The 27,997-nt window shown below is 32.7% G+C and overlaps 3 protein-coding genes across 5 annotated transcripts; 1 reads left to right on the top strand and 2 right to left on the bottom strand.

Moving 5' to 3' along the window:
* Positions 1 to 1,714: 1,714 nt before the first annotated feature.
* LOC145638252 (uncharacterized protein At4g08330, chloroplastic-like) lies at positions 1,715 to 4,804 on the bottom strand. Its single transcript, XM_081689217.1, has 2 exons — positions 4,500 to 4,804; positions 1,715 to 2,315 (listed from the first exon to the last, which is right to left on the bottom strand). Exons 1-2 carry the CDS (start codon positions 4,577 to 4,579, stop codon positions 1,925 to 1,927), a joined length of 471 nt encoding a protein of 156 aa, XP_081545343.1. The 5' UTR covers positions 4,580 to 4,804; the 3' UTR covers positions 1,715 to 1,924.
* A 2,467-nt stretch (positions 4,805 to 7,271) lies between these two features.
* On the bottom strand, positions 7,272 to 10,552 carry LOC145639325 (photosystem II 22 kDa protein, chloroplastic-like). Of its 2 annotated transcripts, XM_081690541.1 has the most exons (4): positions 10,090 to 10,457; positions 9,840 to 9,953; positions 8,133 to 8,376; positions 7,272 to 7,697 (listed from the first exon to the last, which is right to left on the bottom strand). In XM_081690541.1, the coding sequence occupies exons 1-4, from the start codon at positions 10,306 to 10,308 to the stop codon at positions 7,453 to 7,455; spliced, it is 822 nt and encodes a 273-aa protein (XP_081546667.1). In that variant the 5' UTR covers positions 10,309 to 10,457; the 3' UTR covers positions 7,272 to 7,452. The 2 variants fall into 2 exon arrangements, with proteins under 2 accessions (XP_081546667.1, XP_081546668.1); XM_081690542.1 differs by lacking the exons at positions 7,272 to 7,697; positions 8,133 to 8,376 and adding an exon at positions 8,592 to 9,073 and having other exon boundaries at positions 10,090 to 10,552.
* Positions 10,553 to 20,189: 9,637 nt separating this feature from the next.
* On the top strand, positions 20,190 to 26,239 carry LOC145638251 (uncharacterized). 2 transcript variants are annotated; one of them, XM_081689215.1, is made up of 5 exons: positions 20,190 to 20,648; positions 21,225 to 21,409; positions 22,299 to 22,749; positions 23,192 to 25,515; positions 25,616 to 26,239. In XM_081689215.1, the coding sequence occupies exons 2-5, from the start codon at positions 21,299 to 21,301 to the stop codon at positions 26,012 to 26,014; spliced, it is 3,285 nt and encodes a 1,094-aa protein (XP_081545341.1). In that variant the 5' UTR covers positions 20,190 to 20,648; positions 21,225 to 21,298; the 3' UTR covers positions 26,015 to 26,239. The 2 variants fall into 2 exon arrangements, with proteins under 2 accessions (XP_081545341.1, XP_081545342.1); XM_081689216.1 differs by lacking the exon at positions 20,190 to 20,648 and adding an exon at positions 20,878 to 21,019.
* Positions 26,240 to 27,997: the final 1,758 nt, after the last annotated feature.

Here is a 27,997-nt window from a genome sequence, read left to right as displayed (position 1 = left end):
ATTTTCATTGAAACTCATTATTAAGGCCAACCTTCATAATTTTTTTTTTAAAATCAAATACTACTCCGTACATATTTCATATAGACTAATTTAAAGGTTAAAGAATTAAACCTTGATCTCCCGTATTTTTTGGTCCAACATAACAACAGTACACCCGCCACTTGAAGCCTATATATTGACTCGTGGACTAATGATCTACAATGAGTATATTTGTGGTTTTGTCGTCATTTAATTGAATATTTTCCCATCTACTTTTGCAATTTGATTGATATCAATAATTTCTTAATCATTAATAAATGAATTAATGAAGGCCTTGAGACATAAATCCATAATATTGATATGAATATAAAACATGCAAGTCTAGCATAGCACATAAAAGAAACGGAGTAAAACGTACATGAAGAAATAGGTGGTACGTTAACGTACCATATTGCTTAGGGTGGTGTAGAGAGAGTCCTTTCTAAGGGAGGTCCTTTCTAACAGCCTCCTTCGACGACCTTTGGTTGAAAACATGAGCCACCTCGCTCGCTTGTTTCGCACAACCCACGGCATCCTGCATTGATCTGGTCTAGTGTGAGTTGCAAACCAACTGTGTGATACATGGAAGGCACACAATTGACTCTACATTGTTGAGTATCCAAAATGATCTTATTTCCCAAATTGTATACATTCTACTCTATTTCATCAATATAACATGCTTTAACAGCTTTTACTGTTTTTGGGCCCAAGCTTTTGTGATGTGGGCTGAGTTGGGCAAGTCCATTTTAGACACGACCCAAATAAAGTGTATTATTAAAGCTTGTAAGACAACTAATTTGCTGACAATTCCTGTAATTGATGTAATTACTTTCTCTTTGGTTAAAACTAGTTATGACTTTCAACTAATAAATTAAATAGTTTTTTTAAAAAAAAAAAAAATTGGTAATAATTCTTTAAAGTACTGTTACATTTCTTCATTAGTAACAACTAAATATTGGATTAATTTCTCAACATGTTACTTTCATGCATCAAATAAAATTTAAAAATTTTCTCATGTTTATGAGTTATGGTATTTTCTCTCATACAGGGTACGGTTTATATTACTCCGTACGACATACTGTACTTGGACTAATAAATTCCGATAAGTTAAGCTACGCTGGAGTTAATAATTTAACATTAAGCTTGTTTGGTGATAAATTGAGATCTGATTTTAAAAAACTGTAATAGAGTTTATAATTCAATTGTAGAGTCCAGGATACCGCAGAGTCCAAATCAAATATTTTGTTACAAAAGAACTCAAATTAATCAATGTGAAGCTGGAATCAGCATCATATTCAGTAGCCTTTCAACAATATGGTAGAATATACATGTAAACAAATATGATAGACAAGTAGCTTTACCAATACTACATAACACTTGCATCCTGCTCAAAATGAGTAGCGAAATTTCTCGTGGCACACCAAACTTAAGCTTCTAATACATTACACTTGCGTTCGATTCCTTTATTTGGGGGACTGAAAACTTATAATACATGATCTTCACCTTAGTCGTTTAAATGGCAGTCGCCTCACATAAAGAGCCCACTACCACACTGTTAGTGAGTAATGGTGTACTGCTTTGTGGGCATGTAATACAGGAAAAGGAAATACTAGAAACCATGAACTTGAAAGTGCAAGTTTCTTTTTTGACAGGCGAAGATATATGGTAGAGCATCGCTACACTCTTCTAAACATCGTTCTTTTCCAAACATAAATAATTCTATATCACTCAGAAACTGTACAGTTAACAATGTAGAACATAATTTCTTAACATAAATACCTGGTGTTTTACTTCACCATACAGAAGTGCTCTTAATTATGTGCAATTGAACCGCTGAAGCCCTTTTGATGACCGTTGGCAGTGTGTGTAGCCAAATGGTGCATAGCAGAACCTTGATCACTCTACATCAAAGAACCAGAGGAGTACCAGCTTGATCAGTGGATGAAGGTTGCAATGCACGGATTCTTATGTCAAATTTTCTCGGGGTGCCAACTTCACTGGTATTTGATCCATCCGGTACAATTGGATAGGAGGAATTTTTGTCATCATAAGATTCACCAACATTGTTCCCACATTTGCGACAAAGGAGTTTGGTTCTTCTTCGAAATAAACCCCAAGAATTCTTCGATATGAAATATGGTACACATCTGATTTCATCAACCTTCATAAATCTGCTCTCATCGATTTGAAAAAAAGAAATGATCCCTCGCTTTATTGATTTTCCATATTTTGAGCCAATGGTTGCAGTATTCCTGTTGGATGAGCTCAAATTCAGCTCATAACCGCATGCACCGCAACTAAATGAAAGACAATTTGAGTTAGTAACACTTCATGAAACATAACTCTCAAGGTCCTACAATATAACAGCACTCATGAGAGGACAAGGAAAAGGTTAAATCAAAACCCATTAATTTTGCCAACAAATAGTAGTAATATAAGGCATTTATTGACACAACCCTCCCCTCCCCCTTCTGTCCTTCCTAAAGTATGAATATCTTCTAAAAGTCAATACAATCACTATTCTTTAATCTTTCATTATACGTCGTCTGACTAAATGTAGAAAGACATCACCGGATTGTGGAATTTTCTAAATACATCACCAGACTGTGGAATTTTCTAGATCATGGAAGAAACTGCAATCTGGAAATCAAAACACTAATTTTTGTCACAATTTCTTGTGTGTGTATGCCAATGAACATTGCATAGGTACTTCTCTGCTTCAAGCTCTTTAACCAAAACGAAACACTACTGAGTGTCTGAGACCCCCAGCTCCTCAATGATAGCCATGAAAACGACTTAGGTTTCAGGTCTCCAAAACTCCTCTCAGTGACTGAGACATCAGACATGTCCTGTGCATTTCAAGAATCATCTGCTCAATCCAATTTCTTGGAGATTTTTCAAGATACCTACATAAACTATCAGATTTGCCTTCTATACAGCAGTACTTTTGGTTTCAGACTTTCAGGTATAGAAATTTACGATAATGAATGTCAAATTTCCCATGTCATCAAAAGGATTAAGCTTGATGACAATCCTTATCTCAACAAATTCCCACAATTACTGGATAGATATTCAAAGATGTCCTGAATCCAGTATACTTTGAATAGTAAGTCAGCAACCACAAAACCAACTATTTGTCAAAGTAATATTGTAGCTTACCACTACATGCTCCCCTCAGTTCTTTCAACACATCAACTATCAGATACCACAATGACTCAAGATAAGGCATGGTAAAGAATAAAGATTACCACCTCCATTAAGCATTAATTGAACTTGAGATGAGGCTGGTAACTTTAAAAATCAATACAATTTTAAGCCATAATGATCAGCATATAAGATCAAATGACCACAGCATTTACGTACTTGGATCCTTAACCTACCTCTCCGTACCAGAGTTGGCACGATCCTTCAAATCTTTATCTTTCTATCAAATCGTAAAACAGAACTAGGAAAATCTAGGTGTATCGATGTCGGACACCATTTTGAGTATGACACTTTTGGCAAGTCTAAGTGACATAAATATGTGCTCGTTCTTATTACTCATTACATATTATGTCTACCAAAATATGTTCCCACCATTTGTGCAATCCTTTAACTTTTCATTATTTTCATAAAGGAAAGAATCTGACCTCATCTCATTCTCCAGCTAATATAATCAAAGCACATGGAAGGCAATTGGGCAATCACATCCTAACCACCTTCTCCTTTACTTCTCTTCTTTTTCTTTCTTTCCTTTCTTTTCAAAGGAATAATCACCTTTTTACACATTCAAACAAGGAGACCGAGAAAAAGAATAGAAGAATATATCAAAATGTTACGAGTACCAAATAGACCTAATTGACATACTCGTATACTCCCTTCGTTTCGAATTTATTCTCATTTGTCTCATCACTAGTTCAAACACTATCAAAGTATCAATGTGACTAAGAAATCAAGACAAAGGGAGTGGTTTATGTTCTAATAAAGTATGACTAAAAAAGGTTGATTCCACTAAACAAGTTAGTTTTGTTCAAGTTTCAGTAACAGGTGAGTATATTTTATTCAATGACATGCTTAAAATAGTAAAATCTTAATCACTAAGTTTTACTTGGAACAAACTATTCCTCTTCATTCATCAAACATCAAGACAAACTAAACTCCATTCTATACCCTTTATAACATCCCCAACTCATTCCGGATTTAGTTGTTACATTATTAGTTCAAATTACACTATCAACGCGCACAATTAATTCCAAACAGAGGGAGTACTGTAGTACTCAATTCAATCATATGAGAATAAATTTATCAAATAAAAGATCCAATCTTTCCAAATACTCAATACTTTCATCAATTACCAACAGAATTCATCAAATCCCTTGAATTACAAGAACAAATTCAACAAACCCAATTCAAATATGATCAAATAAATGACTAATTCAAACAAAACAAATAACCCCAAATCATAAAAAAGGGGTTAATTAAAAAGAGAGAAAGAAATAAACCTGTAAGATACATGTCTTTGAGAAGCAAAGGATTCCTTGTAGCTCCCAGTAAGATACCCTTCAATTTTTGGAGTTTCCATCTCAAATTCTTTATTTTTTGGTCTAATTTTCTCTCTCCTCTTCTGAATTAAGTATAAAAAATTTGCAGAAAATTGGAAATTGAGAGAGAGAGATTAGAGAACGTGGTTGATGTTTCTGGGGATCGTGGGTTGAGACCGTTGCTAACAAAAAAATTAAAAAGAAAAAAAGAAACGAAAAAAAAAAAAACTGGAAAATTGATGAAGTTTTGAGGAATTATTAGTGAGAAATGAGTAAGAGTAGGTTTATGTTTGTTTAGACTTTTTGGACTTGGTTTTCAGATTGTTGGACTTGTACTGAAAACTCCCTTTCAATGACATCATGGGACATACACGGCTTTTACGCATTTCTGTCAACCCAATTGTTGGGGGGTTTTATTAGAGACTTTAGGGTAACTCGTCTTGATTTCTTGAATAATCCCGATGTTTGTCGTTTTGTTTGAAATAATTTTGAGTTTGGTTAATTGTTAAATACCGAAGGTTGTTGTAGATTAATTTAAATAAATTATGAAAATAGTTTTAAATAGTAGTATGGATGGCACATTTGTAGTTGTAGTACTATTCCATTAAAAAAAATAAGGTTATAGTCGAGATTATTTTGAAATAACTTGATGTTAAGATTATCTTCGACAAACAAGATCACAATCTTCACATATATCTCTACCTTTTGCATGAAGTGTCCATACAAAAATGTCATTTCATGATTTAAGTGACTCTAATTTTTCATAGGTTTTTAGCACCTAGATAGGATTTAGAAATTGTTTCAATTTTGTTACTTGTGACAATGTGGAGCCGTGGAGAGTGACTTATTTTCACTCGTTTTAACCAATTATTCCCTCCATCTCATTGACCAAAGATTCTCATTAAACCATCGTTTTGTAAGATAATATTGAATGACTGAAGTTAAGTCTTAAAGGCACTACGTACAAATTGAAATATACAAAATGAAGTTGTGGTGTCCACCTAAAATGACCATAGCACCCCCTCTTCTTTTCAAATTATAAATGATAATCAAAGTAAAGGAAACAAAAAGGAAAGAATAATCAATCAACAAATAGAAAGGAAAGATTAATCAATTAACAAATAAAAAGGAAAGATTAATCAATTAGCAAATAGAAAGAAAAATAATAATCAATCAACAAGTAAAAAGGAAAGATTAATTAATCAGCAAATAAAGAGGAAAGGCAGCAAAAAAAGAAAAGATCAATTAATCCGCAAATAAAAAGGAAAGATTTATCAACAAACAAATAAAAAGGAAAGATTAATCAATCATCAAAGAATCTAAGTACATAAAATAAAAATCAATTTTTTGAATTAAGTGCAAAATAAATAGATTACATTATTTGTTTTATGTCTATACAATCAATCAATAGTTCAATACTCACTCCTTTTCTAAATAATTGATACATCTGACTTTTTCACTATTCATATATTAACTTTAACTATAGTTTTTTTTTTTTTTTAACACATAAAAAAACTAATTTTATTATGAAATATATTAGTAGTACGAAGTATTTAATAAGCGTTAATATAAAGATTCATACTACTATCAAGGTTTTTTTTTTTATTATTATTTTTTTTATATATATATGTTTTACTTATATTTAATCATATGTACCGATCTTTCAAAAAAAAAAAAATCATATGTACCGAAGGTCAATTATTGCATTGACATGTGTGTCAAGTTTGACCGTGTCAATTATTCAAGAATAGAGGGGTACATAATTCTAAATTTTTAATCAATGCAAAATCATCTTTCATAAATAATCAACTTAATTTATGATAATATATGTAAGCAATGAAATACTATCAATTAAACTCATACAAGTCATACTATCTAAATTGTTTACTTTGTTAGTCAGTACTAAACCCAATTGTCTACCTTTATACTTTCATATTTGCGAATTAATATATTATTTTCATATAACATTTAATCTTTATTTTTACCCCTATATCTGTGTGACATAATATTGTAATAAATAATATTGTAAGAATTGCATGTATATAGTGCTAGTTGCAAATGAAAGTAGAGAGTTTAAACATGGGACCTATCATACTCAAACCCTTAATCTTAACTAGTTACCAAAATCTCATAGTTTAATTTTATTACAAGTGGAAATATGGTGAAGAAAACAAATTTAATCATCGCTTAATTAGCCCCTAACAATGTAATACTTGAACACTAAAATATTATACGTAGTACTCCATCCATCCCTTAATACAATGCCTCTTTCTCTTTATTATGTGAAGAATAGATGCTCAAAAGAGACATTGTATTAAGGGACGGAGGGAGTATTTCAGACAATTCTAATAAACTCATGCATTTACATTTAGGGCTTGTTCTCATTAACTGAACTGAACTGAACTGAACTGAACTGAGCTGAGCTGAATTGAGCTTAACTGAACTGAAATGAATATTTTATAAGAGAAGGAAATTAGGAGTTGAACTGAACTGAACTGAACTGATTTGAGCTGAGCTGAACTGAATTGAATTGAATTTCAACGTAAGAGAATAGACCCTAAGAACTAATACTTCAATTCTTCGAAGTAAATATCTAAGTCAAACATATAGAGTCATGTCTTTAATGTGTGAAATCTAAACGCTTATATAGTGTGTTAAACATTATTTATAACGTGTATTAACCACCATAAATTTTAGTCTTCCGTTTAATTTCTAGAAATTAAAAAAAGCATATGCAAAAACAATCTCAATGTAATACTTGTTTCAAGATTAACCATTCATAATTTCATGGTTATTATGAATACATACATACTTCCTACTAAAAAGTATTGCACTTGTACATGAACTTAAAGGAGCTAGATCACCAAAAATTATACTAACTTAAGAGGAGATGATGTACTAAGCTAATATAAGCCTAGTCCTCTTCCTCATCGGTGATGAATTTACCGGTTCCAGGGTTAATGGCGGCGATGAAGAAGAAGACGACGTTTAACAAAACCAATGGCTCGATTTCATTGATAGGAACTCCGGTCTCAATGTTGAGTTGTGCAAGGGCTCCTTTTCCTGTTATGATTTCTCCTATTAAGGAGAATGCAAATCCTAATTGTGCCAATCTTCCCACAAATAGCTCATTTGACTTTGTGAATCCAAATAGAGGACCTTCAATTACACAAACTTGATTGTTAGAACATTTAATTAATAGGAACACGTTATTAGAGAAGCAAGTTTTGTGTACGACTGTCCCAATGGTAATAGGAAGTACTAGATTTTGCCTTATTTTAAAGTTAGGAAACATCTTCAAAAGTATAACACTAAATCATCAACTAGTGAATTTTGTGCCTCAAACATGTGCTTTCCTACTTTGTGTAGTTAATGAGTCTTATCATGCCTATAATCATTTCTTGGATGAATTTAACCTTCAATCATAGTTTATTTTAATGATTGTACAATGTAATTAAGAAATAATATAACGAAAGATAAACTATTTTATTTAATTTTATTATCATTTTTTCATATATGTATGTGAGGTATAATATAACACATACAAAACACACAATGACATTCAATATTAAGATTTTAGGTCAAGTATTTTACCTCCTTCCTTAAGACCCAAAGCTGACCTAACATTCTTTCCAGGTGGGATGACCGCCTTCTCAAGTCCGGTGGGAGGGTCATCCACGAACCTTCCCCTGTCTCCTAGGGCTCCAATTGCTCCAAGCAAGGTAAACAGAATGAAGAAGAGCAAAAGAGGCTCGGCTTCATAGATGGGAATTCCGGTTTCTAGGTTAAGTTGAGCCAAAATACCCTTTCCGGTTATACCTTCTCCCAACAATGATGCCTGAAAGTTTGTTACAAAATACATACAAATTGATCATTTGTCATTCCATTTCAAACATTACATTTCAGAAAATCACAAGTCACCAATCAAATTAAAGTTTATAATCATGTCACGTTTAAAAAGTTAAAATCTTGCTTGTTTTAAACCTCGAACAAGTCAAATTTTGTTTCAAAGTACAATGCATTTTTTTTTTTTTTCAAAGTACAATGCATAGATTAAAATAAAAATGTGTTATAAAATTGATTAAAATCCCAAAAAAATACATAAACAACTAGTCATTATAAATATCAATATTGGGCCAGCCCTTATCGGCCTGTAACTTGACAAACTGGGCCAAAAGCCTTATTTCTTCATCTTGTAATCGCGGCCCAAAGGTGCATTGTCCTCTGGGCATGCAGTTTATTCCAAATCCAGGCATTCTTCCTTTCCCATTGTAAGTAATACTATACAATTCCTCCTCACTTTCAACACCATTCCTTTGAAGATCCTTGGTAAACAAGGTTGCTCCTGGCTGGATTAGGTTCCCTCCTGCGTCGTGGCACCCGATGCAGGATCTTCGAAACAAGGCTGCCCCTCTGGCTGTATCGATGGCAAGCGAGGCTGGGGTGTAGGAGATAGGATATAAGGCTACTAGTAAAGCCATGAGGGGTGGTAGCAAGTGCTTCAAAAGCTTGGATGCTTCTTCTTTGCTTGTGTCCTTATTAAAGATTTTAGTGTAAGAAATATGATATGGAAAATACTTTAGTTTGACATTTATTTTCTCTAATTTACTCAAACTTGATTTACCAAGATTAGGGGATTTGATTTCTTTTGCATTGTCCACTGAAGTATAATCAATATCAGTTAAATGACGAGTTGATATAAAATATTAATGATTTTTTTTAAAACTCATTAATTATCTAAAACTTTTTTTTTTAAATCTGACAATTATTTAAAGCTCGGATTAATTTCTTGAGTCGAGATTATTAGTCCTATATGGGTAAAAGTTGTAATTAAAAATAAAAAAAATAAAAAAGTTACAAATCTAGCTATTTTACTAGTACAAACATAGTGCTACTTAAGTAACGTTGCTAGAGAGTTTATTTACAAGCTATCCTCATTAAAATCTAATACAATAATACAAGTATAATATTAGACCCCAAACAAATATAAGGACTTTCACTCAAACAACCCCCTTTATTTTTCTTATCAATCCAAAATTTACCCTCCAACGGTTTGATCATAAGAATTCATCAACTAACACTAAAATATAAATTAGTAAAGAGACAACTAAATTCGAATGTACTCAAATCTTATCTGCACTCGTAAATGGATGCACGATCTTGAAAATCCATATATTTTAAGTATCCAAAAGATCATAGTAGTAATATGTACACATACACATGAGTATATATGACTAAAATTTGTGTAAAATAATGTAATCAACTATATAATGTAAAGATTAAAGTGATTAATCAACTTACAGCAAATCCAATCATAGCAACACGACCAACAAAGAGTTCATTTTCCTTAGTAAACCCAATTCCTCCAGAAGTTCCAAACAAACCATCTTCAACTTTTAGCTTTGGCTTCTCCACCTAATTAACATAACATTATTAATAACAAAATAATTAACATCACTAATACATAATAATCATGAAATAAATTAACAACTTTCAAAAAAAAAAAAAAAAAGTAATAAATTAACAAAAATAAATAAATAAATAAATGTACCTTCTTAGCAGGAGCTTTGGCCTTGGACTTAAAAAGAGCAAAAGTCTTTAAAACATTTGAAGAAGAAGAAGAAGAAAGTGAAGGAAGAGGAGAAAAGAAAAGATGAGAAGAAGAAGATTTAGGCTTAATCTTTTCAATTTGAAGTTTAAGCAATGAATTTCTCTTCAAATCAACTGTGTTAGTAGAAACATTAGGCATAAGCAACATTGCTTGAGCCATACTTAATTATATATTAAATCTAATTAGTTTTAATATTTCTTAGATTCAATATACAATTCTCTCTTCTTCTTCTTCTTGCTTTTGATCTATTTTACTACAATGTTGAAAGTTTGTTAAATGATCATATAATGTGTAATGTTTTTATTAAGTGGAGGAAAATAAAGGGTGATACAAAGAGATGTGGATAGGATTTTTGAGAGTGTTGATAGGTTTATAGAGTGACCACGTTACCTTTTGTTTTTCAATATGTGCATTTTAGTGGTTCTTTCTTTTGTGAACCATGTTTGATTTGCAAGTATTTTTGACCTTTTTTATAAAAAAAAAATATTTTTAAAATAAAAATTGAGCATATTCCAAGTTTATGGGGATCATATGGAATTATATATCTTATAGTAGTAGAATCTTAGTAATTGTTTTTTTACTATGATATAAAAATGTTTCTAAAATGAGTAAAAAAAAATTATGGATGTAACTCCGTTTATTCGAAGATTTAATTTGAAACTTAAAATATATTGTCTTGCTATTTTAGTTATTTTAAAATATAACACATAAAGTTTTTCTTAAAAAAAAGGAGGACGTAAAAGTTAATGCAACGCAAATTAAATTTTGTTATTGTATAAACATATTCGTCGTTTTCTTAAATAATTCGTAAACTGTACTACGTGTAAAAATAAGAAGTATTAGGGATCAAGATAACAATATGTACAAAATGTAACAATTGTCTAATGGACAGAGTACATGAGTTGGGTGTTTAGGTCCCATTCAAAAACTATTGAACTCCAAAGGCACAAATTTGAAGTAGGAAATCTTGATTTGGATGTGAACCACACATATAGAGAAGAAAAAGATAGATGTATCTTAAACAAGAACACGTAGAGCTATAGAATAAATTTGACAAAGAATGTGAAATGACAAAAGTGCCCAAGTTGCATTTAATTTGCTAGTTTAGTGACATTTGCTAAGGTCCCCTTACTCCTTAGAACACAATGACAAAATAATCACTTGTTTATTTGTTTTATTATTTGGTCATAACTCTTAAGGCATGCACTTGGTCTATTAGTTTAAAGACAAACCGAATACAAAGAGGAAGAAGAGCCTATGTTACCTTGTGGTTGAAAATTGACCACTAATAAAATGGGTCTAGACTTTTCTTTGTCACCTCATTTTCTGTATTGATGAATTCGATCAATTTGTTTACTTTCAAGCTAAATGGTCTAGAGAAAAGGTGATCATCTTCCAATCATGAGATTAGATGTTCAATTCCTATTCGTAATAATAATTTAGAGGATTGATTTCCTTATTACCTTTCCCTATTTTCTAAAAATGTCTAGCCTGCTTATCCGGGTCGGGTTGACTCATGAGGTATTTTATAAAGGTAATACTTCCTCTGCTTTTCTGGTTGACACGTTTTGATTTTAGCACTATTCACATACATTCATTTGATCATGTTTGTGATCTATACGTAATAAAAATAGTCATTAGAGATCTTGTTATATTCACCACGATATATATTTCAAAATATCAACTTTTTATAATTTTGCTTACAACCTGTCTTGATTGCGGTCGACCACATCGTGTGGCCACTTAATGTAACCCCTATAACATTGATTAAGTAACCCCTGTAATACCGATCGAGTAACTATATAACAACGACGAAGTAACCCCTTTAATATTGACCAAGTAATCCTAATTATACTAGCGAAATAACCCTCATAGTGGTTGGCCACAAAGGACTTTGTGTTTTGCTTATCGGCAATTAAAAATATTAATAGTTTAATTTGTACATCGATAAACATGACTAAATGAGTGTGTTAGTTAATAACGGATAAAGTAATATGTACACTATAAACTATGTATAAATGACTTTGTATTTCAAAACTAATGAATTATATAATTCAAAACCAAATAACATATCTTATTATAAAAGTTATCTCCACTCAAGGAGCTAATGATATGAATTTGAATACGTACAAAGGTGCTAATAATATATACTTCCTCCGTTTCTATTTAGTTGACGTGTTTGATTTAGGCACATATATTAAGGAGAGGAGAGAGAGTGAGGGAGAATGAAAAAACAAGTGTGATAACTTGTAAATGCAAGGTAAACAAGTTACCCCAAAAGAAAACGTGTCAACTAAAAAAAAAAATTAAACTTCTTAAAAAGGAATACGTGTCAACTAAAAAGACTCAGAGGTAGTATTTAAATACGCACCAATCAGTTTTGTATTTTGGATACAATTCAAGTAATAAAAGGGTGATCCCGGGTTTACACTTGGGCCCCGTTCTTTAGAGTTGCTCTGCTCTGCTTTGTTAAAATCTGCTTTGCTCTGTTTTGCTTTAACATGCTCTGCTCTGTTTAAAAATAATACTTATTTGCTCTGCTCTATTCTGCTAAAATTTGCTCTGCTCTGCCCAGAGCTCAAAAGAACAAGTTCTCGAGAGATTAGAAAATTATCACAAGTGTTAGCATTACAAACATAAAAGTTTTTCATTATATCTCTAACAACCAACATAATGTGACATAATGACTGTTTTTTTTTATTTTCCTACTATATAAGGAATCATAATATTATTGTCATAGTTAGTTGAGAATTTGAGATATATCTACTAATTTAATAGGATTTTACAAAATTAAATCAACTAATAATAATAGTTGAATAAACCCCATATAATTTCTCATGAGTAATGAAAGATAACTTTATGAGCTTCACTTTTAATCTTAACTAGTTTAAGTCCCGTGCAATGCACGGTTTTTACTTAGCATATTTATAAATTATAATGTTAATTTAACAATAATTAAAAATAATAAAAATCAATATTTTTAATTGAAACAATACTTGATTTTCTTTTCCATTGAATTTTATATTATATTGATATCAAAAGTTATTTAAAAAAAAAAGAAGCAATATTTAATGATTATAGGGTTTTATATAAGATTAAAATGTTATGTTAATTATAACCCGTGAAATGTACTTATGTACCCCATATATCCCTATTTTTTTGGCATGTTTTGACTGGCACAATGTTTTATACCATACTTTGACGGTATAATGTTTTATACAAATTTAATTGAATATTTTTTTTGTGACAATTAATAATATAGGTTTTTTTATTTTTATTTTATAGTTATTGAATTGTAGTGTTATTTTTATAAATAAATCAACAATTCTAAAAAAAAAAATATAAATAATAAATAAAAGGAAATGTAACAATCCCGGTTGGAGCAAAAAATCTTTCAAAGGAAAAAAAATATATGATGTAGAATGATATGAACTATGGAAAACTGGAGTTTTACATTATTCCAATATTCCTTATATGTTGTATATGTTTGTTTGATATAGAAAAATACCTATTATAAAATATTATATGTCATTCATTGATTGAATGCATATAGAATATACTTTATATATAGTTGTCAAATTGAAAGTTAAATATTATAGGATATTATAAAATAATGTTCATAAATATTGTTAAAAAAAAGGAAAGTAAAAGTGGCGGGAATTTTTTTAATCAAGACATGACAAATGTCATATCAGATTCGCCTTTAGTATTATGTTATTGATGGCCCTTCTTATTTGTAAATTTATTTCAATATATTTATATATATAGAGAGAGAAGTTACAAGTTAACAACCTTCTTTAGAACTCGACTTTCCATTATAGTTAAGTAATTAAGTAACCCGAACAAACAATATTATTATTATTCATTCTTATTCCTATCTAACTAATTTTCAAAATGTTGATGTTTACTTATTCACTAGTAAAATTAGCACTGTCAAAACGGTTTGACAGTTCGGTTTCGGTTCGGTTTGAAATCGGTTCGGTATTTAATCGGGTCGGTTTGGAATTGGTTTAATTGTCTCACGGGTCGGTTTTGGTTCGGTTTAAATAGTTATCGGTTTGATTCGGTTTCGGTTTATTCTTAAGCGGTTTTAATTCGGTTCAGGTTGTAAACAGTCCGGATAGTAAACGGTTCGGTGCAGACGGGTTGCGGTTTGTTAACGATGCGGTGTAAACGGTTTTTATCCCGGTTCAAACAGTTTTGGGTTGGAAACGGTTTCGGGTTAGAAACAGTTCGGTTCTTTTTTGGTTCAGTTTATAACTGGTTCGGTTCTTTTTCGGTTCAGTTTATAATTGGTTCGGTTCTTCGATTGTTTAACCACTTTAACGTTATTCATATCGATTCCATTTCAAGTTTACTAAATTATAGTTTAATCTGAATTAAAACATAGCCTTATAGTATATTCATGTCACTAGCACACTCCCATCTTTATTTCATTATTACTCACAAAATCAATGTAATCATATGCTTAATAGTCTCTGTGAATTAATTTTATTTATTACGCCTTCAGCCAAGCCTTGGTACTTAATATTACAAGCTTTTTGTTCATTTGGTTTCATCACCTCAAATGTATACATGACTAGAGGCAGTAGTGTTGCTAATAGTTTGAGGCAGGGCCTGAGCGGCTGAGCCTGTTTATTTTGCTCTTGTTTGTGAACACTGATTATCCTTAAGACCTTAATGAATGATTTGCCTTGCTATTTTTAAAAAAATATTTTAAGATTTCTAATATTTAATCCATTTAATTATATCCCCGTAAAAAAAAAAAAAAAAAAAAAAAAAAAAAAAAAAAAAAATCCATTTAATTATATAAAAAAGTTTGTAAACGGTTCGATTTAGAAACGGTTTGGTTCATAAACGGTTCGGTTTATAACCAGTTCGGTTTACAATTAGTTCGGTTTTTAAATGGTTCGGTGCAAACGGGTAGCAGTTTGCTAACGGTTCGGTGTAAGCGGTTTTCTTGCCAGTTTAAACGGTTTCGGGTTGGAACCGGTTTCGGGTTAAATACGGTTCGGTTCTTTTTCGGTTCGGTTTTCTTTCAGTTCGGTTTATATTCGGTTCGGTTTGTTAACGGGTTCGGTTCTTATACGGTTTAACATTATTCGGGTCGATTCGGTTTCGGGTTTACTAAAATACGGTTCGGGTCGGTTTTCGGTTTCAAAAAAATCGGTTTTTAATCGGTTCGATTCTCATTTGGGTCGGTCGGTTTCGGGCAGTTAAACGGTTTCGGTTTGAAATTTGACAGCACTAAGTAAAATATATTAATGTTATATTGATGTTTACTTATTCACTAATTAAATATTTTAAAGTTTTATTACGATAAATTGACTATCTAAATATAAATTTATCACAAAAATAGAATTTATAGAGATTTTCGATCATTTTTTAAAATATTTATTTGATACACATGATTTTATAAATTAGATGTGTCAATGGTTTGTATATGACAGAATAATTAATAAAAAGGAATTAAAGATTCTATACATATCTCGTGTAACTGGTCAACTTAATGCATAAGGGTTGAAAAGAAATACTGCTACTATGAGCCATTCACTTCAAAAAAAAAAAAAAAAAAAAAAAAAAAAAAAAAAAAAAAAAAATCTGAACTAAAATTATTTTTACTAAACAAAACTATTTTTGCTGAAATTAAATTATTTATACTGAACTTAAATTAATTTTACTGAACTGAAATTTTTTTGCTAAACTAAAATTATTTTTACTGATTTTATATTATAACATAATTTATTTGTACGAACTGAAATTATTTTTATTGAATTGAAATTAATTTTACTGAGCTGAACTTATATTCACTAAACTGAAATTATTTTTACTTAATATTTTTTTTTTAAGGTGAAGTGAATATGGCCTATATCTTTATTGAATTGATATTATGTTCATTTCATCTAACTTGTAAAAATTAATTAATCATTTCATTCTAAGTTTTAAGCAAATATTAGTTTGAGCATTTTTTTTTTTTTATTATACAAAGATTAGCCAAATAATATTATAAAATTATGCATTTACATTTAAATAAGGTCTTTTTAAACAAGGCCATAAAATTACTACATATTAGATTTTCAAAAGGGACTTATTATAGGGTTATGGTATAAGGGCCAATTGCCAACATGAGACAAATCAAATCATTGACTAAGACTACCACCGTTTAAGTCACATGTATATAGACAATCGTTTAACAGTAGCCATGTCCGTGAAAATTTGAAGGCCCTGTGCATGCCGTGCTACAAGCAAGTACTCCGTAGATCTTTTACTCTCTGGAGGCCCATTATAAAGGAAATTGTCCATTTACACATAAACTACGCCACTACGAAAGTACGAAGTATATTAAGGGATGTTCTCTTCAGCTTATTTTCACTTTAATTCAGTTCAGTTTTAATCAGTTTAATTCAATTCAGTTTCTAATTTTCTTCTCTCATAAAATATTCAATTCACTTCATCTCCAATAAGTTTAGTTCAGTAAATTAGAACAGGCCCTTAGCGCATTTTCTGAGTAATCCCTATAATATTGACATGATAATCATTTATTATACTTAATGAGAAACTCTTAAATAATAAAGTAACTCAAAAAACACGCATAGAGTAACCCTTTTTTCTAAGTATAACCTGTAACACTAAACGACTAACCCCATGGTGCTTGGCAAAACATAGTTAAAAAAAGTGTGAAATAAAAAACAAAAAATTGTGGGTCTTATTATTTTATAATTTATCTTTTATCTGATCTTGCTGACGAACGTCCCTGTGGCATTGGATAAACATTTAAACTATTACAATACCTAAAATGGTATTAATTTGGGAAAGCATGACAAGATCACAAGTCGATCGGTGTAATTAATGTTAATTTTAATCTTTCTACTTTTACCTAACTTATCTAACACTCCCGAAACGTTCGTTAGTGTTTGCCTTATCTTAAATATGTGCATGAGAACTATGTTTTTTTTAAAAAAAATGAAATACGAGTAAATAAAAAGGAATGGAGCGAGTGAAATACATGTCTTGTTTTACAATTGGTTGTTGACTTTTTTCTTTTTTCTTTTTTTTATTTTATTTTTTTTTATTTTTTAAAAACATGTTTGAAAACTTTAGGTATTGGATATTACTTCAATAATTTAGGTACTTAAAAGTTAATAGCTAATCAAAACAATGTTTTCATTTGGGTTTAAAAACTATCCTTTCAATTGGTTAAATTGTCATATTAAATTTGGCCATGTATTGTTCAAATTATTTAAGTTTATACGAACATATCAAATCAGATCCTATCTTTTAGGGCATGTTCTCTTACGTTGAAGTTTAGTTCAGTTCAGTTCAGTTCACACTAGTAGAAAAATACAAAAAGGCAACCCCCAATAGGCACCGGTTCAAACCAAACCGGTGCCAAAAACTGGCCAAAAATTGGGCCGGGATTTAGACCAAGAACAATGGCACCGGTTCAACTCAAACCGGTGCCAAAAATTAAAAGGACACCGGTTTGAACCGGTGCCACTGAACCGGTGCCCCATAAAAAAAAATCGGCCTTCTCCTCTATATAAACCCTAAGCTAACCTACCTCCTTCTCTCTCCTCTGATCTCGACGGCGACGGCGCTCCTCCTTCTCTCCTCTGATCTCGACGGCGCTCCTCCTCCTTCTCTCTCCGACCTCTCTTCTCTGTCTTCTCTCCCCTCTCTGTCCTCTTCTGTCTCAAACTCCAACCTCTCTTCTGTCTTCTTCCCACCACCACCGACGCCACTAACCACCGCCACCACCAAGTCCGCTTATTTTTTTGGGTTTCTGGGTTGCATGAGGTTAGTGCATGTTTCTGGGTTTAATTATTCGGAGGAAGGGTTTCTGGGTTTAATTTTTATGTTATATGCCTTAATTTTTTGGGGTTAGATTGTTGTAATATTGTTCGAAATTGATTGGTGTAATTGATCTTGGAATTATTTGGGTTAATTAATTTTGTCATTTTTTGCACTTAATTGATTTTTCGAAATTTCTGGGTTTAATTGATTTTCGAAAGTTTTGGGGTTAAGTGATTTTCTGGGTTTGCTGGGTTTAATCGATTGCTGGGTTTGCTTCTGGGTTTAATCGATTTTCTGAATTCTGGGTTTAATTGATTTTCTGGGGTTAATCGATTTTCTGAATTCTGGGATTAATCGATTAATTCAGAAAACCCAGCAAAATTCTGGGGTCAACTAATTTTGCTGGGTTTAATCGATTGTTGGGTTTGATTTTGGGTTAATTGATTTTCTCGTTCATGCATTAGTTTTCTGGGTTTGCTTCTCGTTTTTTTTTTTTTTTTTTTAGTTTTAATAATTTATGGGTTTTAATTTATGCAGGTGTTAATTCAAGCAACAAGGATTCAAGATTTCGATTTTGGAATATTATTTTGATGTTGTAAATTTTTTTTTTTTTTTTTTATTGTTTTACAATTTCAATTTCTGAGTTAATTATAATTCATTGTAATTTTTTATTTTTATTTTTTGTATGGTACAATAACAATTTACTTGTTGAATATAATGTGATTTACCATTGTTTTGATGTTGAATATAACAATTTCAAGAATCCTTATTTCACCATTTATTTTTGTTTGGTTCGTATTTCATGTTGTTTGTATATAATTTTTATTATTATTGCAAGAAAAAAGTAAAAAAAAAAAAAAAAAAAAAAAAAAACCAAAAAGGCACCGGTTAACCGGTGCCTAAAACAACTACCACTAACAAAAAATATTCCGCGAAATTATTTAAGGCACCGGTTAACCGGTGCCAAAAAGGGGTGTAATTGGCACCCCCCACATAGGCAGCGATTCAAACCGGTGCCTTAAGCCGGGTTTGAACCGCTGCTAAATCCCTTTTTTCACCTAGTGTCAGCTCAGCTCAATTCAGTTTTGTTCAATTCAGTTCAGTTCAGTTCAGTTCAGCTCCCATTTTCCTTCTCTTATAAAATATTCATTTCAGTTTAGTTCAGTTCAGCTCAGTTCAACTCAGCTCAGTTCAGTTCCGTTCAGTTCAGTTCAGTTCAGCTAATGAGAACAGGCCCTTAATTTTCATTTACTCCTCATAAAAAATCTTTATATTCCAATTTAAATAGTAAAGAGTATGAAAATTTCATGTACTCATATAATAAGTTCATATAAATACAAATTTTATAAAATCTCATTTGATATATATTGTGAATAAATGAACAATGCATAAATAAGGTCAAATTTGTTCGATTAGATTAGGTGAACTAAACATGGTGACGACGGCGTTACCGAAGTTACTAACTTACAAAGTTAGGGTTTGTTTGGTTCATCTAATTTTTTGCTTATCTGATCTGATCTAATCTAATCCGAATGTCAGACTTGACCAAACTTTGACTTTAAATATACAATAATCTATATAAAAAATAGGTCTTGTTAGATTTGTAATAATGTGTATTTTATTGATATGGGGTTTTCATTTTTTTTTCATTGCGAAATTAAAGATATTTAGTGATAAAAAAGTGTACATAAAACAATGATGTGATTTGAACTTATTTTTTCTGTTCTGAACTTATTTTTTCTAAAATACTACCTCCGTTTCATATTATTTATAACGATTAAATATTTTTCCTCTTTACTTCATATCACATTGTTGTAAATAATATAAAACAGAGGTAGAGTCTGTTCTCTTACGTTGAAATTCAGTTCAGTTCAGTTCAGTTCAGCTCAGCTCCTAATTTCCTTCTCTTATAAAATATTCAGTTCAGCTCAATTCAGTTTAGCTCAATTCAGTTCAGCTGAGTTCAGTCAATGAGAACAGACCCGTAGTAAGTAAAAATAAGGTCAATACCATAACGTTTACGATTTACATACATAGGTTAAAAATTACAGTTTGCAAGTCCCATAAACATTACGCATAGGCGGGAATAAATAGAAGCTTCGTTTAAATCAATTCTCATTTATATATACAGAAAATAAAAACAAAAAAAAATTGAAATTAGAAAAAGCTGCAAAAGAAATTATTATTGCCCTCGTTTTCTGCCCCTCTCTCACTCTCTTTCTCTCTCCTCATTCCACTTACTTCAACATCACCTTTCCTTCACATGCTCTGCTTCCGCTGATTTCCCCACTTTTCTTTTCTTTACCTTATTTTCAAATTCCCTACATAAATAGCATCACTACTTGTTCAATTACTCCAAATATAAAAACATTGTCCCATTTTTATTTTGCAAGATCAAATTTTGTAAATGTGACATTAAATTTGTCTTGTTTTTTTCTACTCGTAGTATTTTCAAAATTTAAACTCTTTACTTGTACGCTTGTACTCAAAGTAATAAAAGAAATTAAAACGGATTGTTTTAAGTGTAACAACTAAAAAAACATGAGACGAGTATTACTTGAACTTTTACCGGTTTATTAAGCAATTTATTCTAAGTAGCTGACATTCTACAAAGAAGATTAAAGACATTTATTAAAGAAAAAATCTTGGTTTCAATAAGTGCTTCAGCTCTGAGGTTGGTCCAATATTTGGTCTCCTGGTCAAAGGTATTCATTTGGGTCTTGCTCTTCTTGTTTCTTTCTAACTGTTTTTTTAGTTTGTTAATCTGAAATAAAGCTGTTCTTAAAATAAGATTAAGCTCAGTTTTTAATTCATTCTTTACAAAAGTTTTCTGGGTTTGATTCTTTATCCAAATAAAAGGTTTTTATTCACATTAACAACTACAAAAGGGTTCTTGATAATTTTTTGTCACTATATATCCCAGTTTCATAAATTTAAAACACTGTTTCATTGCTGTTATTAGCATAAAAATTTAATTTTTTAGGGATTTCGCAAGTTTTTTCTGTGTTTAAGTTGATGGGTATTGCTAATTTTATGATTTAAGTTATGGGTGTTACATGATATCCTAAATTAGTAGGTAATTTATTTTCTTTCACTTTAAAATTGATTTTTTTTAATCCCTTCTTGTATCTGTAATTTAATGTGTATTTTTTTATTTTTGAAAAAAAAATCCAATCTTGGGATGAATATGAGCTTAATTTGAAAATTTCATTACATTTTAATGTAAAAAACATGTCAATTAGTGGAAAATTTGACTTGTTTTTTTTTACAAATTTTTGCAGGTGAATGAACTGAAATTAAGTGCAAATGAAGTTCATGGTGAGTTACCCTGAGATTAAATTTCAGAGAAATTGAAATGGTAAAGAGAAAATGGTTGTGGGGGAAAAAGTCCTGTGAGAAGATTGCTTGTGAGACTGAAAGTTCAGGTTCAATGTCTTCTCATTCTGACAAAATTTCAGAGGATCAGGTTTGTGAATTTTGATTTTTAAAAATCAATTTAATGTAATTTGGAATTGCTTAATCTTACATTTTTATGTATATTTAGTACATTACAGATTGATATGTGTTAATATGAATTTCATCTTTCTGTTGAGTGACTGCAATCAAGTTGTTTCTGCATTTTTTCGATGAAGGCGGTGTTATGTTAGGCTATCTTGTAATTGCATCATCTTGAGGTGATTTAACTCTAATGGATCAATATTCGGATCTATGTTATGTAGTTTAGTGAAACATAAGGGCTTGTGTTACTCGAACTAATCTTTTTGATACCGGATATTCAGACATGGTTATGACACTATAGACACTTTGTTTTGGAGCAAAATCATGGAAACTTTTAATAAGATGGTTATGTTCGTCACTTCTATCCGAGTCTGAGTAACATTGCTCAGGACTTCAATTTGAACTTCATATTGCAAATTTAATGTAGTTACTCTAGTAATTTATTTACTCTCATATGTTGGACCTTACCATTAAATTTCTTATTTGACTGATCATTGCAATATCAACCTATTAAAAGGCCATTTTATTTCTCTGGTTGAGGAAAACTTGCAGAATCATTTATCAATACATGTAGGCTGTTGTTAGTAGATGAGGAACTAGCATTAAGTTACTGACATTTGGGTGATAAACCCATTTATTTGATGTTTTCGAAGACTATAGCTCATATCGAAAAGGATATAGACACTTTAACATCATCTCCATTCTTATTCTTTCCCTAATCATGTACTTGTCAATGTCTGATCATTTGTCCACTATGAGTCTATGAGGATTTCACCCTAATGCATCGGTAACTCTGCCTGCTCTTGTTCCTGGTGCTTTAGCAGCTAATACATCCATGCTTTGTGTGACTGAAGCAGGAGCCTATAAAAGGATCTCCAAATAACTCCCACTCACCAGAAGTTAACTCTAAAGCTACAGAAAGTATAATCAACAGAGAAGAAACCGACAAGGGGGAGAAAAGCTTGACTCGAAAACTATCAGATGACACAGAAGAAGATAGGCCAAATGATAGGTTATCAGAGGAAGATGCTTATGTAATATCTATGAATGGAGATACTCGACCACTAGCACCAGATTGTTGTGTGGAGGACATATCAAAAGGTAGTGTTTCAAATGAAAATGTGCCTTCTGTTTCCGTTGAGGACTCCCAAGGAGTGAAATTTGGGAAGCTATCGAGCAATGGTTGTTTAGAAGATAAAGATAGTTTCAAGCTTCTGACAGAAAAACTCTCTGCTGCTCTTGTGAATGTCAGTCACAAAGATGAATTAGTTAAACAACATTCAAAAGTTGCTGAGGAAGCTGTTGCAGGTAATTGCGGAACTTGTTTAAGAAGCTTATAAGTTCTTCTTTTATACAGTTACCATTTGTTATCTGATGATATTTTCTTGAACCTTCTATACTTGGAATATAACACACTTTTAGACCACCCTTAAAAGCTCTATCTCAGATCATTTTTCCTTGAGATTTGATAGCTTGCCCTTGAAATTCTTCCTTAAGTTGGTTTTCTCAATGCATGTTGTGGTAATTGGATGCATCAACTCCGGCGAGCTTCCTGCAGCCTTTTTAGCTGCTACAAGACTGAATCCTTAACTTTCTATGACACATATATCTTTATGCAAGCATTTCTTTTTCTTATAAATGAATCATTCATCCTTTATTAAGAGGGGATAAAACCATTTCCCACCGTTAATATTACTGGCTTACTGCATACTGTTATTACTTCACTAGTGTACTGACTTCTGAATCTTAGGGTGGGAAAAGGCTGAAAAAGAAGCCGATAGCTTGAAACAACAACTTGAAGCTGTAGCGCAGAAAAAGTCATCCCTGGAAGACCGCGTAAGCCAACTCGATGAAGCTCTGAAAGAATGTGTTAGGCAGCTTAGACTTGCAAGGGATGAGCAAGAAAAGAAAATAAATCAAGCTGTAACTGAGAGAACAAGTGAATTGGAACTTGCAAAGACCAGGCTGGAAGACCAGCTTGTTGAGCTTCAGGCCCTGCTAGAAACTTCCAGAATGAATGATCTTGAGTTACAACATAGAACTGACTTTTTAGAGGAAGAAAATGTCGTACTTAGACAGGAGCTTCAATCGCTATCAGAGGAACTGGAGGTGAGGACCATTGAAAGGGATTTGAGCACAAAAGCTGCAGAAACAGCTAGCAAGCAGCATTTAGAGAGCATAAAAAAGTTAGCCAGGCTAGAGGCTGAGTGTCGAAAGCTAAAATCACTTTCTAGAGTAACGTCAATAAGCAATGAGCGCAAGTCAAGCACTGCTGTCGCTTCCTGTGCTGAATCACTGACCGACAGCCAGTCAGATGGAGCTGAGCAACTAAGTGCCTCAGAGTGTGATGGGCGTAAGATGAATGGCTCTTGGGCTTCAGCCTTAATTGTCGAACTTGATCAATTCACAAGTGAGAAAGCGGACAGAAACATGAATCCACCTTCTACAGACATCAATCTGATGGATGATTTCCTTGAAATGGAGCGGCTTGCTTCCTTGCCTAGTAATGGGCCTCAGGTTCAGTCTGTTGGTTGTGATGAGACCCTTGAAAAGTCAGCTCATAAGGAAGATAGTAGTTTACGGATTGAGCTTGAGTCTATGGCTCGTCGAACAGCTGAACTTGAAGAAAATATATGTAAAGTGGAAGCGGAAAAGGCTGAATTGGCTATAACTTTGGCCCAAGCTCAAAGTTGTTTTGAAGAATCACAAGTACAGTTGATTGAAACCCAGATGAAGTTAGAACAGCTGGATAGACAGCTACATGATGCAAATGAAGGGGAACGGTTTTATAAAGCACTGTTTATTCAATTTGAGCGAGAAGCTAACTTGATGTCCTCTCAGATAAAGTCATTGCGTGCTGAGATAGAAAAAGAACAAGCATTATCGAAGCAAATTTCTGTGAGGTGCAAGGATTTGGAGAATGAGCTGAGAAAGAAGGAAGAGGAACTAGAATTTCAGCAAGAAGAAATGTTTAGTGATGAGCTCAAACTGAAGGAAACGGATTTAGCTCAAACTCAAGACAGTTTGGAGAAGTCAGAGGCTCAGCTGAAGCAGGCAGAAAAGAAGCTGAAAGAACTTGAGAAGAAACTGCAAGTGGCATATGAAGAGAAGAAATCGTTAAATTCTGAACTTGACAGTGTGAGACAGGAGCTCCAAAGAATGTCTATTCAAATTGAATCATTGAATGAGCAGGCGCGGAAGGGATTAATGACTGAGAATGTGCAGATGGAGCTTGAGAAGGAGCTGCTAGAGGCAAATGAAGAGAAGATATCCCTGAATATAGAACTTGATTTTATAAGAGCAGAGCTCCAAACAATGTCCTCCCAGATTGAATTATTGAATCAGCAGGCGCAGAAGGGATTAATGACTGAGAATGTGCAGATGGAGCTTGAGAAGGGGCTACAAGAGGCAAATGAAGAGAAGAAATCCCTACATACTGAACTTGACTGTATGAGAGCAGAGCTCCAAACAATGTCCTCTCAGATTGAATTATTGAATGAGCAGGCACAGTCGGGTTTAATGACTGAGAACGTGCAGCTTGAGAAGGAGCTACAAGAGGCAAATGAAGAGAAGAAATCCTTGAATTCTGAACTTGATTGTATGAGAGCAGAGCTCCAAACAATGTCCTCCCAGATTGAGTCATTGAACGAGCAGGTGCAGAAGGGATTATTGAATGAGCAGGAGAAGAAAGAGCTTGAGAAGGAGCTACAACAGGCAAATGAAGAGAAAAAATCCCTGAATTCTGTACTTGATGGTATGAGAGAAGAGCTCCAGACAATGTCCTCTCAGATTGAATTATCAAATGAGCAGGTGCAGAACGAGCTCGAGAAAGAGCTGCAACAAGTAAATGAAGAAAAGAAAGCCCTGAATTCTGAACTTGATGGCATGAGAGAACAGCTCCAAACAATGTCCGCTCAGATTGAATTATTAAATGAGCAGGTGCAGAAGGAAAAGGCTTTGGTAGCAGAACTTTCCACCAAATATGAGGAAATGGAATACGAGCTGCAGAAAAAAACACAGGAGATTAATGTTCAGCAAAGGGCGCACTCTAATAACGAGTTGAAGATAAAGCAGGTATATTACATCTAACAATTATTTCCATAATATGATTCTGTATAGCATTTTTTTTTTAAAGTGTCAAAAGGGTTGGTCTTAATATAAATGTCAAATGCAGGAAGATCTTGCTGTAGCAGCTGGAAAGCTTGCTGACTGCCAGCAGACAATTGCATCTCTCGGAAGCCAGCTGAAATCTCTAGCAACATTGGAAGATTTTCTTATTGACCCTGCAAGTATACCAGGATTTTCAGCTCCTGCTTCACTGATGGCTCGACGTAGTACTGGTGAGCCATGGAAACTTCATTCAAATGATACATATTTGAACGAGAAGGAATATGAGCCATTGCGTAATACCCAGGAGGATTTGAGTCCTTTTGCAACTCATAACAGAAGAGACGCAAGAGGGTCACCAGCATCTTCATCATCATCTACTTCATCAGCTTTCTTCTTAAACTACCCTGGTTCTGAGAAAAATGATAACGGATTTGCTAATTTTTATTCTCTTAGCAGAAGTTAGTCAGTCAAATTTTGATAGCACAAATCTAGAATGATACTCGGATAGATTAGGTAGTGCTAGTGTATGCAAATATTATCAGATAGGAAGAGCTGAATGAGGGTGCTGTATGTTTTTAGAATCAAGGTAGGCTTTTATATGATTCAATTGATTTTCCGATATTATTATGACCCTTTGTTCTGGTCATTGGTGCCATGAGCCTCTTCAGGCAATATAATCACTTGCTTGTACCGTCTTCTCATACTATCTAATATTGGTTTAGATAACTATCACTGTTCAACCAAACATCAATTATACTGGCTTATATTTATTTGATCATAAAAGCTAGAGATTATTCGTAATATTTTTGTACAGGCTTGACTCGTCTGATCATCATTTTTGTAACACTACAATATGCTAATAAGTCTCAAGGAATGTAATATAGTAATCACCTTGTAAACCTTGTTAGGATATGATGTGTGATAGTCTTAGCAACATTGGAAGTTTTTATTATCAACACTGCAAGAATACCAGGTTTTCGCTGCCTGCTTCAATGATGGCAAAACATGGTAGTGGTACGCTGAGCCATGAAAGCTTCATTCAAATGATACTTATTTATCCGAGAAGTGTTACGAGCCACTGTGTTAAATCCCAGGGGGATTCAAGTCCATTTACAAGTCACAGCAGAAGGGTATAATTGAGCTTGAACACGAACATAGATATGTTACAATTAATTTTGTAATGCAGACCTGAAGATTGGTGCTACCTTCATTTCTATCATGTGAATGTGATGCTTATGCCCCATCTGTTGTATCAATGCAGAAAAGATGCAGGAGTGTCTTGGGAGTTTATGCTCAAATAGTCACTCAAATTTCGCCTCAAGGAATAACCAACTCTGGTACAGGGCAATCAAATTGTTAGTGTTTTAACAAATGTGTTTTTAATTCATGTTTCTAAGTTTCTTGGCATGTATTTGGCCTGTAGCTTTATCTATTTGGTAGTTTACAAGTTACAACTATTTGTTCTGTATATGGGGTTTAGATAACCATCACTGTTCAACAAACATAAATTATACTGGCTTATATTATATTTATTTGATCATAAAAGCTGAGGATGCTCCAGTTTCTCATAGTCACATGGCATTTTCGTAAATAAACCAGTGGAGCCCATAATAATGAAAAAGTTGTTGATTTATTCACGAAAATGCCCCCAAATTTCGTTTCTCACCATGAGAAATAGGGAATTTCCCATAAGAGTTAGAGAAATAAAACAAACCCCAAAAGTTTCCGAAACAACCAACCCCTTACATTGTACATTCTCCTTGTGAGTCACAATATCCCCACCATTTCCCTCACCTAATATTATTTCACCCCCAATACCCTCAATATTATTGTACGTCACTCACGAGTAACTATAGACCACTACCAGGTATGACTGCCTTAGTATGTAACATCATTGAGGACTTCTCCTCTACCTCCCCAGCTTGCCCATCCCTAGAAGGGAAAGAAAACAACAACTTGCGGGCCGCACTCGGAGGACCCAATTGGATCCTTATAGTCTAAAGTGCGGCTCCTTGCTAGGAACTAGCATGGTTACAGCACTATTAATGGCAGAAATTACGATGAAGAAGATGATTATATCATTAAGATGAGAATTACACTAAATTGGATGATAATTCCACTTTCGATCTCCTAACATAACCTCGACAATATTCAACATGATGATTATTCCTCCTAGTGAGGCCTATTTACATAAAAACTCTGATAACAAACTCTAACTTATTCCCCAAGCTACTACTAATAGGCTATGACTAACATGCCATTCCCCTAAATATTGATTCCTTGCACTTCTCTGTTGTCAAAGATTGCATCCATCCTAACTGCTTCTCCTCTTCAGCCCATTTGAATGAATTTGAAGAGCCCCTTCGCAACGGTTTATTCAGGTCCAACCAAGAGACTCATGGCAATGGGAAGAGCTCATGTCCGCTCTTTGTACCTGGTACACCAC

This window comes from Chenopodium album, chromosome 7 (genome assembly GCF_948465745.1).
Source record: "Chenopodium album chromosome 7, dcCheAlbu1.1, whole genome shotgun sequence".
Classification (NCBI taxonomy): Eukaryota; Viridiplantae; Streptophyta; class Magnoliopsida; order Caryophyllales; family Amaranthaceae; genus Chenopodium; species Chenopodium album.
This window is presented reverse-complemented; position numbering and strand designations above follow the sequence as displayed.